Source organism: Hypanus sabinus, chromosome 6, assembly GCF_030144855.1.
Source record: "Hypanus sabinus isolate sHypSab1 chromosome 6, sHypSab1.hap1, whole genome shotgun sequence".
Lineage (NCBI taxonomy): Eukaryota > Metazoa > Chordata > Chondrichthyes > Myliobatiformes > Dasyatidae > Hypanus > Hypanus sabinus.
The window spans coordinates 19482459-19495225 of NC_082711.1; the positions used below are offsets into that span (position 1 = coordinate 19482459).

At 40.8% G+C, this 12767-nt stretch overlaps 1 protein-coding gene across 5 annotated transcripts in view; it reads right to left on the reverse strand.

Annotated features, from left to right (window-relative positions):
• The window catches only part of LOC132395348 (5'-AMP-activated protein kinase subunit gamma-2), a 526748-nt gene that overhangs the window by 9978 nt on the left and 504003 nt on the right, over positions 1 to 12767 (reverse strand). For all 5 annotated transcript variants that reach the window (XM_059971827.1, XM_059971826.1, XM_059971828.1 and 2 more), the window contains 2 exons: positions 7356 to 7393; positions 2070 to 2216 (listed from right to left, as the gene is read on the reverse strand). In XM_059971827.1, coding sequence (XP_059827810.1) covers positions 2070 to 2216; positions 7356 to 7393 — 185 coding nt within the window. The remainder of the gene's footprint in view (positions 1 to 2069; positions 2217 to 7355; positions 7394 to 12767) is intronic.

Sequence of the window (12767 nt, forward strand, 5' to 3'; positions counted from 1 at the left end):
AAAAATCAAATGTTCTAGTATACCACTGTTCACAAGTTTCCAGGTGCCTAACTGCTGTCTTGTACACCCCTCTTAGTTGTAACATGCTCATTTTCTGCTATCTCTAATTGCCCTATTATCTATTAACTGGGCAGCTTAAAAGTATTATCTCACCTGGATAACCTTGTTTTTTAATGTATTCATTTTCGGGAGGAAGGCAAGGCCAATATTTAGGGCATGACTCACCCTTTGAGGTGATAGTCATCTCTCACCTTGAACAGCTGCAGCCCAAATAATATACTTCCAGAGCGCTATTGGACAGGACCAATAATAATATTTCCAAGTCAGGATGAGCGTGCGACTTTGGAGAGGAACGCGCCAGTGTTGATATCCCCCTGTTGCTGCTGTCTTGTTTTTTATGACTAAAGGTCGCAGATTTGGAAGATGCTGTCAGAGTACACTGCACAATAAACACAGTACATTTGTATCGGTGGCAGTGGGGAGAAAGAATGTTTATGGTGCTGAGTATGTTGTGGATCAAACCGGCTGCTTTGGTCTTGATGACATTGTGCTCCTTGAGACTTCTTGGTTTATAGACCGTGGAAGGATTTTAGGTCTCAGAAGGTGGCCCACTTACTGCAGAATATCCAGCCTTGGACTTGCGATAGTAAGCACAATATCTACATGCTTGGGTTGGTCAAGCTTCTGGTCAGCGTTCACTCTGAAGATGTTGAAGGTCGGGGCTCAGCAGAGATAATATCATAGAATGACAAGGATTGATGAGTGTACTTGCTTCTTTGGAAATGGTCACTTTTGGGCTACAAATACTACTCGACACTTGTCAGCTCTAGATGTTGAAGTGTGCTGCATGTACCCACAAGCTACTTCATCCAACAAGCTGTGAATGGAAATAATCCTGCTCTTTTACTTGATTCTGTTTTTTCCACCCTTTCCCCTCTCTTAACCTACATATTTTTGCGCTTTCCTTTCTCTGAAGAAGAATCTATTTCTCTTTCCAGATGCTAACTTAACCTGCTGAGTAAACATTTCCAGCACCTTCTGACTTTAATTATGAAACCATAAAAGAAGATGCAAAAAGCTACCGTAACAGCATTTACAAATATCAAGAAAGATCGAAATGATGGAGGCTGTTTTCTAAAGGCAGAACTTTAGAATGACTCGTATAGAGATGTTTAAGGTTATGAAGGAGTTTGAAGATGTGTGGAGGAAAGATAGTCAACAACAAATCTAGGAAATTTAGGAAATCTAGGAGAATCCTCATTACTTGGCTAACAGAAAGAATGTTGAGCACAAGGAATAGTTGAAGGGACTGAAAACAATCATAGAGTAAGATATTTGAGGATAGGCTTCATAAAAGGAGAATAGCAGTTTAAGAGGGGGGAAATGGGAGACAGATTGTATGCAGTGCGAACACCTATGTCACAGAAATCTGTAGTGCAGCTGTCCTGCTACTCAATCTACTGAGTTCTTCCAGCAGATTGTGTGTTGTTCCACATTCTTGCATTTGGCATCTCTTGTGCCTCCACTGGAACTGTACACGTAGTTGGTGAGACTACACTTTGACTATTGTGTGAAGTTCTGTTCACTCAGCTATAGGAAGGATATCATTACACTGGAAAGTGTAGAAAAGCTTCACAAGGATGTTACCAGGACTAGAGGGTTTTAGTTATAAGGAGAGTCTGGGACTTTTACCACTAGAGTGTAGGAGGCTGAGAAGTGACCTTAAAGAGGTTTATAAAATCTTGAGGGACACTGATAAGGTGAACGGTCATGATCTTTTTTCCAGGAGAGGGGAGCCTGAAACTCAAGGGACCTGATGAGTAACTTTTTCCCATACAGTAGATATTGGTTATATGGAATAAGCTGCCAGAGGAAGCTGTGGGGATGAGTACAATTTACAATTACAACATTCAAAAGACATCTAGGCAGATACATGGCCAGGAAAGGTTTAGAGGGATATGGGATAAACACAGGCAAATGGAACTAGCTCACATAGACAACTTGGTTGGCATGGGCCAGCTGGCCCAAACGGTCTGCTTCTGTGAACGGTATACAAAACATGCTCTTACCTCAGCTTTAACTATTCTGTCCACTGTTGTCTCCAGTGCTTCCAGCCTGTGACACTTCACAACCCCTTCAAAATATTGTGAGCGGTGCCGCAGTGCCTGTGTCACGGTGATGTCCAGATTATTGTATGTCTTTTCAGCAGCAAGATTCTGAGCACAGGAAAAAATAACTTCTATTAATATGTAATGTTTACATTTTTACAATAGACAATAGACAGTAGGTGCAGGAGTAGGCCATTCGGCCCTTCTAGCCAGCACCGCCATTCACTGTGATCATGGCTGATCATACACAATCAGTACCCCGTTCCTGCCCTCTCCCCATATCCCTTGACCCCGCTATCAATAAGAGCTCTATCTAACTCTCTCTTGAATGCATCCAGAGAATTGGCCTCCACTGCCTTCTGGGGCAGAGCATTCCACATTACTCTGCCTTCAGAAAAGTGAAGCTCTTATCTTTTCAGCTGACTTTTATTTAGATCTTTCAATAACTTTTCCTTAATTTGGACAAAACCCACATTCAGACTTTGGGTGACATCATCCTAAAGCAAAGAAAAGTTGGAATGGTAGTTACCAGTAACATTTTTTTGTTTTAAAGCCTTTCACAGTGCCAAATTCTAAAAATAATAAGTATCTAAACTGATGCTCTATGCTAGAATAATTTATGGAATGGTGAAAGGGAGGGGGAAGGATTGATGCTGCTTGCTGCTGCTTGTGCATGAGAGGGGGAAGCAGGGTTTGGGTTTCTTAAGTATTTCTGTCATTCATTGTATGGGAATTTTTTTCTTGTTTTGAGGATGTCTGTGGTGAGTAAGAACTTCAGGTTGTCTATTGTAAACATTCTCTGTTATTAAATCAGAGAACTAAAAACAAAAAGGAATGAATGTAGCTATGAACAAAAGAAATGCTGCATGACATTTGGTAAGACTTTCCTTTCATGCTGTGGTTGTTGAACAATGAAGAAGTAATTGATGAATTTGCTAAATCAATCTGTTTTAATTAGGCCTCAGCACACCCATCTCCATTTTCCCTGCCATACCTTATTCCACGAAGAGCATTCAGATTACTTATACCACATCTTAAAAGCTTAATCTTATCCCAAGCAGTTTCACTTTCCAACAACTTCCTTTATCTACCTCTATTATTAATGTTCTACTGAGGGATTCACCACGAAGATAGCAGCCTGCTGAAGAATTTAGTCAGAACTTTGGATGCAACTACTGGTGATATTCTTCACAATTCAGACCACCAATTATGAGATTTAACTTCTAATCTACAATCCCGGCCTAAGATCACTACATTTATAGGAAAATCAGGTAGCTGTGGGTGGCACAGTAACATAGCGGTTAGTTTACAGTGCCAGTGATCTGAGTTGAATTCTTGCTGCTGTCTGCAAGAATGTTTATATGTTCACCCTGTGACCACATGGCTTTACTCCAGATGCTCCAGTTTGCTCCCATATTGCAAAGAGGCATGATTGAGGATTAGTAAGTTGCAGGCATGCTATACTGGCGCTGGAAGTGTGGCGACACTTGATGACCACCCCCAGAACATCATTGGACTGTTGACACAAAACAAAGTTTTGACGTACATGTTACAAATAAAGCTAATCTTTATCTGTAGTTAGTGAGGTCAGAGGGTGATTATAACTAATTGAAAATTTTAAATTATTGTACACAAAACACAACTACAATAACATTTGAGAATACAATGCAAGCATGATGTATCTAATGACAATCACTGCTAATATTGCTCAATTATAATACATTACATAAACTAATAATTGGGCACATTCCTCCAAATAAATTTAGTTTTGCTAACAGTGGCCTGTTAAGTCAAGAACAGTCAAATTCTGATCGTTCTGTAGTGTGTCTATAAATCAACTAACTTAAAGCAATTTAAAGCTACCTTCAATTTGGATTAAACACTTAACTCATTAATTTTATGGTACAGATGATAAAAAAATTGCTATTGTGCAGCAGATAGTGATATGACACAAAGGTTGGGGGTGTTGTGGATAGTGTGGAGGGCTGTCAGAGGTTACAGTGGGACATTGATAGGATGCAAAACTGGGCTGAGAAGTGGCAGATGGAGTTCAACCCAGATAAGTGTAAGGTGTTTCATTGTGGTAGGTCAAATATGATGGCAGAATATAGTATTAATGGTAAGACTCTTGGGAGTGTGGAGGATCAAAGAGATCTTGGGGTCTGAGTCCATAGGACACTCAAAGCTGCTGTGTAGGTTTGCTCTGTGGTTAAGAAGGCATACGGTGCATTGGCCTTCATCAACGATGGGATTGAGTTTAAGAGCTGAGAGGTAATGTTACAGCTGTATAGAACCCTGGTCAGACCCCACTTGGAGGACTGTGTTCAGTTCTGGTCACCTCACTACAGGAAGGACACAGAAACCATAGAAAGGGTGCAGAGGAGATTTACAAGGATGTTGCCTGGATTGGGGAGCATGCCTTATGAGAATAGGTTGAGTGAACTCAGCCTTTTCTCCTTGGAGCAGCGGAGGATGAGAGGTGACCTGATAAAGGTGTATAAGATGATGAGAGGCATTGATCATGTGGATATTCAGAGGCTCTTTCCCAGGGCTGAAATGACTAATGCAACAGGGCACAAGTTTTAAGGTGCCTGGAAGTGGGTACAGAGGAGATAACTTTGGTAAGTTTTTTTATGCAGAGAGTGGTGAGTGCATGGAATGGGCTGCCAGCGATGGCGGTGGAGGTAGATATGACAGGGTCTTTTAGGAGACTCCTGGGTAGGGACATGGAGTTTAGAAAAACATAGAGCTATGGATAACCTTAGGTAATTTCTAAGTTAAGTACATGTTCGGCACAGCATTGTGGGCCGAAGGGCCTGTATTGTGCTGTAGGTTTTCTACGTTTCCATGTTACCATGAGGCACACAGTGATGGTATCATAAGAGGTACTAGCTGGAAGAGTGAGCAATTCTGTTCCTTTATTTAATGGTTAATCCTATTAACCATGTTGAGGTCTATTTCTGCTACAAATGTATATATTTCCTCTGAAATAAATAAGCTTCTAAAACTCTTGATACTGACCCTGATGCTTCTCAATTCCCCAAGCGTCTACTAGCCATGTCCATAAGACATAGAAGCAGAATTAGGCCAGTCAGCCCATCGTCTGTTCTGTTTTTTCATCATGGTTGATCCTGGATGCCATTCAACCCCATAGACCTGCCCTCTCACCACATCCCTTGATGCCCCGACCAATCAGGAATCTATCAACTTCCGCTTTAAATATAACCACGGAATTGGCCTCCACCACATTCTGTGGCAGAGCATTCCAGGGAGTACTAACTCCTGACAGACAGCAGCAGGAACTGAACCCAGGTCACTGGCGTTGTATAGCATAACGTTAGCCACTACAATACTGTGTCGTCCCTACTGGCTGCTTTACTGAGTTTTCAGCCCTCTGGATAAATGTGTGATTTGGATTTTCAGAAGGCTTTGAACTGCACGAGGCTGCTACAAAATAATAGCCCATGGTATTACGGGAAAGCTGCGAGAATGATAGAGAATTGGCTGACTAGAAGGAGGCAAACAGTGGAGATAAAGGGGGCATTTTCTGGTTGGCCACTGGCAACTAGTGGTGTGCTGTGGGGGTTGGTGTTTGGACCATTTTTTTTCATGTTATATGCTAATGATTTAGATGATTTGGCTTTGTGGCCAGGTTTGTGGACGACACAAAGATAGGTGAAAGGGCAGGTAGTATTCAGGAAAAAGTAGTGTCTGCAGAAGGACCCAGACAGTTTGGAGGAATGGGCAAAGAAGTGGCAAGTGGAGTATAATGTAGGGAAGTGTGTGGTCATGCACTTTAACGGAAGGAATAAAGGTGTGGACTATTTTGTAAATGGGCAGAAAATTCAAAACTCAGAGGTGAAGAGGGATTTAGGAGTTCTTGTGTAGGATTCCCTAAAGGTTAACTTGCAGGTTGAGTCAGTGGTAAGGAAGACAGATGCAATGTCAGTATTCATTACGAAAGCTCTAGAATATAAAAGCAAGGGTGTAATGCTGAAGCTTTGTAAGGTATTGGCTAGACCGCAATGGAAAAACTTCTTTAGCCATAGAGTAGAGCATTGTGGAATTTATTGCTGCAGAGTGATCACTATTAGATGGATGGGAGAACTCCCTTCCACTACAGACACTAGGCTAATACAATACATCACTATTCATTCTTAAAATCATGGAATTTTTCACCCAACACTGTGGTAGTAACTTTCACGCGAAAATGGCTCATGATATTGTCTCACCACCACCTTCTCAAAAGATAGTTCAGGACAGGCAAAATGCAGCAAGATCTACAACACTGATGAATGCATAAAAAAAAACAAATTCCTTCCAGATCTTTTTGATTGGATGGTGAGGGGAAGGCTTGTCATGCTTCCTTCAATTCCCTTACTGCAGCACATGTATATACACTGGCTTCCCACCCAACCAATGAGCTAGAAATTGCTGACAAAGAGGGCATAATTTTAAGGTGATTGGAGGAAAATGGAGGATGTCAGAGGTAGGTATTTCACAGAGTAGTGGGCGTGTGGAACATGCTGCCATGGGTGATGGTTGCAGCTGATACATTAGGGACATTTAAGAGTCTCTTGGATAGGTACATGGATGAAAGAAAAATGGAGGGTTATGGGCTGTGCAGGCAGGGAAGGTTAGATTGATTGTAGAGCAGATTAAAAGGTTGGGACCACATTGTGAGCTAAAGGGCCTGTACAATGTAATTAATAACTCGGGTTAATTAACTTCTATCAGCATGGATGCTGCTTGACCTTCTAATAATTTCCTGTTTGTGCTGTTCTTTATTTCAGATTTCCAGCATTTACAGCGATTTGCCCCCCTCCTTTTTAATGCCAAAGTTTAAAATTTATCATGTGGGATTTTCCCTATTTTTAAGAGAATTGCCTTGAATTTTAGTAATCAAGCTTATGACGGGATGATGAAAGCTGTGATTGTACATTATTGGTAACTGTAAATGCAGCTGAGTCTGACAAAACTAAACCACAGCACTTGAGTTTTGAAATATATTGTGCAATTCTATTTAATCAAGAGCTCACATATTACAACAGGCCCAAAGTAAACTACATGAGTCACCTTCAAATGATAAAGAACGCAGGCACATAATGAGTATTACATTAAAGGTCAGATCTAAGGCCATAACACAGCTATTGCCTGATAATGTGATTAATAGCTGCAATTATAGATGCATTCAAAAATTCAATCTACCACAATGACAACATAAGATCCAAAAAGAAGTGTACTTACTATAACATCAAATTTGGAATAAATATCTACAACTTTCCCTGTAAAAGAAAGATAAATTAGTTGAAATGATTGACATGAAGAACACAGAATTCTCCTCTTCCTCTGCAAAATCTCTGAAGTCACCAATATAGATCGATAACCTTCACAGTACAGTCAGTGAACCAATATTCCTCATGTCTTAAGATGCTTTCACTACACATCAAACAATAACTGATGCTTCTCAAATCAATTCAGACACAGGTAGTTCTGATTATTAATCAACCAATACAACAGGTAGTTTTGAAGGGCAATAAAAACTTGAGAGTCAGTTGTCCATGTTACATGTACTACTTTTGTTTCTGGCACTGATTAGTCTTTCTTACACGTTCAAATCATTTTTCTTTTGAATTAATTAAAATCATGGAACTTTTCACCCAACACTGTGGTAGTAACTTTCACGAGAAAATGGCTTGTGATATTGACTCACCACCATTTTCTCAAAAGATAGTTCAGGACAGGCAAAATGCAGCAAAATCCACGACACTGATGAATGCATAAAAAGAAACAAATTCCTTCCAGATCTTTTTGTTTGGATGGCGAGGGTGAGGTTTGTCATGCTTCCTTCAACTCCCTTACCACAGCACATGTATATACACTGGCTTCCCACCCAACCACTGAGCTAGAAATTACTGACAGAGAGAGGGCATAATTTTAAGATGATTGGAGGGAAGTATAAGGAGGATGTCAGAGGTAGGTATTTTTCACATAGTGGGCGTGGGTGGGGAGGGGGGTTCTTGATGATGTATATAACCATATAACAATCACAGCACGGAAACAGGCCATCTTGGCCCTCCTAGTCCGTGCCGAACCCTTAATCTCACCTAGTCCCACCTACCCGCACTCAGCCCATAACCCTCCACTCCTTTCCTGTCCATATACCTATCCAATTTTACCTTAAATGACACAACTGAACTGGCCTCTACTACTTCTACAGGAAGCTCATTCCACACAGCTATCACTCTCTGAGTAAAGAAATACCCCCTCGTGTTTCCCTTAAACTTTTGCCCCCTGACTCTCAAATCATGTCCTCTAGTTTGAATCTCCCCTGCTCTCAATGGAAACAGCCTGTTCACGTCAACTCTATCTATCCCTCTCAAAATTTTAAATACCTTGATCAAATCCCCCCTCAACCTTCTACGCTCCAATGAATAGAGACCTAACTTGTTCAACCTTTCTCTGTAACTTAATTGCTGAAACCCAGGTAACATCCTAGTAAATCGTCTCTGCACTCTCTCTAATTTATTGATATCTTTCCTATAATTCGGTGACCAGAACTGCACACAATATTCCAAATTTGGCCTTACCAATGCCTTGTATAACTTTAGCATTACATCCCAACTTCTGTACTCAATGCTTTGATTTATAAAGGCCAGCGTTCCAAAAGCCCTCTTCACCACCCTATCTACATGAGACTCCACTTTCAGGGAACTATGCACAGTTATTCCTAGATCTCTCTGTTCCTCTGCATTCCTCAATGCCCTACCATTTACTCTGTATGTTCTATTTGGATTATTCCTGCCAAAATGTAGAACCTCACACTTCTCAGCATTAAACTCCATCTGCCAACGTTCAGCCCATTCTTCTAACTGGCATTAATCTCCCTGCAAGCTTTGAAAATCCACCTCATCATCCACAACACCTCCTACCTTAGTATCATCGGCATACTTACTAATCCAATTTACCACCCCATCATCCAGATCATTTGCTGCTTTCCTGCAACAGTCCTCTGTGCAGATCTGCTCAATAGTGGAGAGGGCTTTGACGGGCCCATATCTACTATTTTTTTGTCATATTTTACTTCCAAAACAAATGCTCAACTTCTATCTCTATCATGGAAGCTATTGCCAGGTGGATACAGATGTGTTCAATGTACAGTAGTGTGCAAAAGTCTTAGGCATACATATATAGTTAGGGTACCTAAAATTTTTGAACAGTACTGTAGTAATATCATGTACTGCATTGTACTGCTGCCACAAAAAAAAAATTCATGACATATGTGAGTGATGATATACCTCGTTCCGATATGGTTCTCTGTTGTGGACTAAGAGTGGGCAGGGAGCAGGAAGAGGTTTGAAAAAGGGGAAGGGAGAGGGGAAGGAGCAAGAAGCACCAGAGAGTCATTCTGTAATGATTATCAAACCAATTGTTCAGAATCAAATGATCTTGCCTGATATCTCAGGGCTGGGTGTATCTACACCCTCAACTCCACCACCCCCCCCACCAGCTTGGCACTCTGCCACCTGTCCCACACCCCAGCCTCATCATTCCCAACACTACTTGCTCCCACCAGATTTACAAACTTGCTTTCCACTCCACGTTGACAAATGTAGTACTGTGCAAAAGTCTTAGGCACCCTAGCTATATCTACATCTGCGCCTAAGACTTCTGCACTGTACTGTATACTGGAAAAAAGATCGAACATTCCCATTGACTCTCAAGACTCTTGAGAATCCTTAGCCAACTCATTCATGTGCTGGAGCACAGAGAAAACTAGATGAGGACACCAGGTCACAAATTAACCTCCTGTAACTTTTGGCCACATATGTAGCAGAATCTGCAGGTCCCACATTGGCCTCAGCAATCATCCTCAATCTGGAGGGATTGCCTAAGGTAATGACATTCCTGAAGGGATCAACCAGTCTTCACATAACAATTCAGAGCAGGTTATTTAATGAACACGATCAGTACAATAATCTTACTGTGGCTGTAAAGTTTTAGAGCTGAGATAGCAAGATACAATGTGGAAAGAACTACGAATCTGTTTTCAAATTATGTAAAAGGCTATATGCAAACAAATGTCTCAAGTCATATTTTTAACAGTTATTTCAACAAATACAAGCTTGAACGGAAGTGTTAATTTTGCACCAAATTGGGACATGCTCACAGAAAGTTGGCTAGCCACATCTCAGAATTCAGGTTTCCCCCATGATGAAACTGTTTGCCAAAATGTCGTAAAGCGAAGAAGCAATTACCACTAATTTATATGGGAAAAATGTTTGAGTGCTCCCAGACCCAAAAAATAACCTACCAAATCAAACCAAATAACACATAAAGCCTAAAATAACACCAACAAATAGTGAAAGCAGGAATGATATGATAAATATACAGCCTATACTAAGTAGAAATATTGTATGTACAGTGTAGTTTCACTTGGAGAAACAAAAATCAGCATGTACTCGCTTGCGCACACAACTGCCCGCACAAGGCTTCACGGTCATGGTAGTCTTTCTCAGGGTAAACACACGTATAAAGTGAGCGTTTTTTCCCCGTAAAAGTGAAAATCCTCTTTGGTTAGCGAAAGCAGGTACTAATGTAGGTCTTTCGTAACAGCGACCTGTTGTAAAGCGAATATTCGAAAAACGGGCCACCTGTATGCATATTTTGAAGTTATACCCTCTCAAGCAAAATTTTGTCCTTTGAATTTTTCTAAATGTATTTATCATGAAGAATCTCCACCATCCAGGTCACACTCACTCTCACTGCTACCAACAGGCAAGAAGTACAAAAGCCTGAAGTCACACATCACCGGGTCCAGAAGCAGTTGTTTTCCTACAACCATCCAACTCTTGAACTAACCCACATCGCCTTATCTGAGCAATGAAACACTATGGAACACCTTTTGAACTACCATGGAATTGTCTGACTTTTTTTTTGTATTAAGGTTTTGTTTCTGCTGTCTCTCTCCCCCTCTTCCCGTGTTGTATAATTTATATTCTGTGCGTTGCCTGTGATGCTGTTACATCATTGTACTTCTACCTCACCATACTTCTGCAAATGACAATAAACTTAAATTTTTTTTCTAGTAGTTTTTCATACTGAATCTCCAATTCTATAAGTTTACTAATAATTTTACTATTAGTATTTACTCAGTCTTGTTTAATTTAGCTTCTCTGATTCAAACAAGGTATATATTTGACACAATAATAACAGAATAACAAAAAAATGAAAACCCTGCTGTTCTATCCAAGCATTGCAGGTCAAGATGCAACCACCAAGGTCAAACACAACAAATTATGATTTTCAATGGTTTTGATGGAAGTTCAGCTTGACCTCAGCAGCTCAGCAAGAACATGCAGTTGGCTGCTGGTGCCAAACCAATTATTATAAACTAAAGATGGTCTGGTTCCATTCCTGAATGATATTCAAGCTAGATTATGTTGGGGTGAGACAAAAGACTCCAGTCTATAAGACCCTCAGACATAGGAGCAGAATTAGGTCATTCATCCCATCAAGTCTGCTCCGCCATTCTATCACGGTTGATCCTGGATCCCACGCAACCCCATACACCTCCCTTCTCACCATATCCTTCGATGCCCTGATCGATCAGGAAACTATCAATTTCCACCTTAAATATACCCAAGGACTTCACTTCCATTAGTTTGTGGCAGAGAATTCCACAGATTCACTACTCTGTGGCTAAAAATGCCTCCTTGCCTCAGTTCTAATAGGTCTCCCCTCAATTTAGAGGTTATGCCCTTTAGTTCTGGATACCCACTTCATAGGAAACATCTTCTCCACATCCACCCTACCTGGTCCTTTCAACATTTGGTAGGTTTCAATGAGATCCCCATGCAGTCTTCTAAATTCCAATGAGTGCAGCCCAAAGCTGCTAAATGCTCCTCACATGCTGACCCCTTCATTCCCAGAATCACCCTTGTGAATCTCCTCTGGTCTCTCTCCAATGACAACACATCTTTTTGAGATATGGGGCCCAAAACAGTGACAATACTCCAAGTGTGGCCTGATTAGTGACTTATAAAGGCTCAGTATTATCTCCTAACTTTTATATTCTATTCCCTTTGAAATAAATGTCAATATTGCATTTGCCTTCTTTAACACAGACTCAACCTGTAAATTAACCTTCTGGCAGCCTTGCATGAGGACCAAGCCCTTTTGCACCTTTGATGTTTGAACCTTCTTCCCATTTAGATAATAGTCTGCACTATTGTTCCTTTTTTCCAAAATGCATTATCATACATTTCCCGACACTGTATTCCATCTGCCACTTCTTTGCCCATTCTTTCAATCTAAGTCCAGCTGCAATCGCATTGCTTCCTCAGCACTACCTACCCCTTCACTTATCTTTGTATCATCCATAAACACTTCCACAAAGCCATCAATTCTGTTATCTAAATCACTGACAAACAATGCGAAAGTAGCAGTCCCTAACGAACACCACTAGTCACTGACAGCCAACCAGAAAAGGCTCCTTTTATTCCTACTCACTACTTCAGTCCCTTTCACAAAAACCTGCCAAGTTTCTTGCTTCAGATTAGTATTTAGTGACCTGGCTAAAAAGAGAACTAGAGGTCACAGGTTAAGTATGAAAGATGGAATATTTAAGTGGAACCTGAGGGAGAACTCCTTCACTCA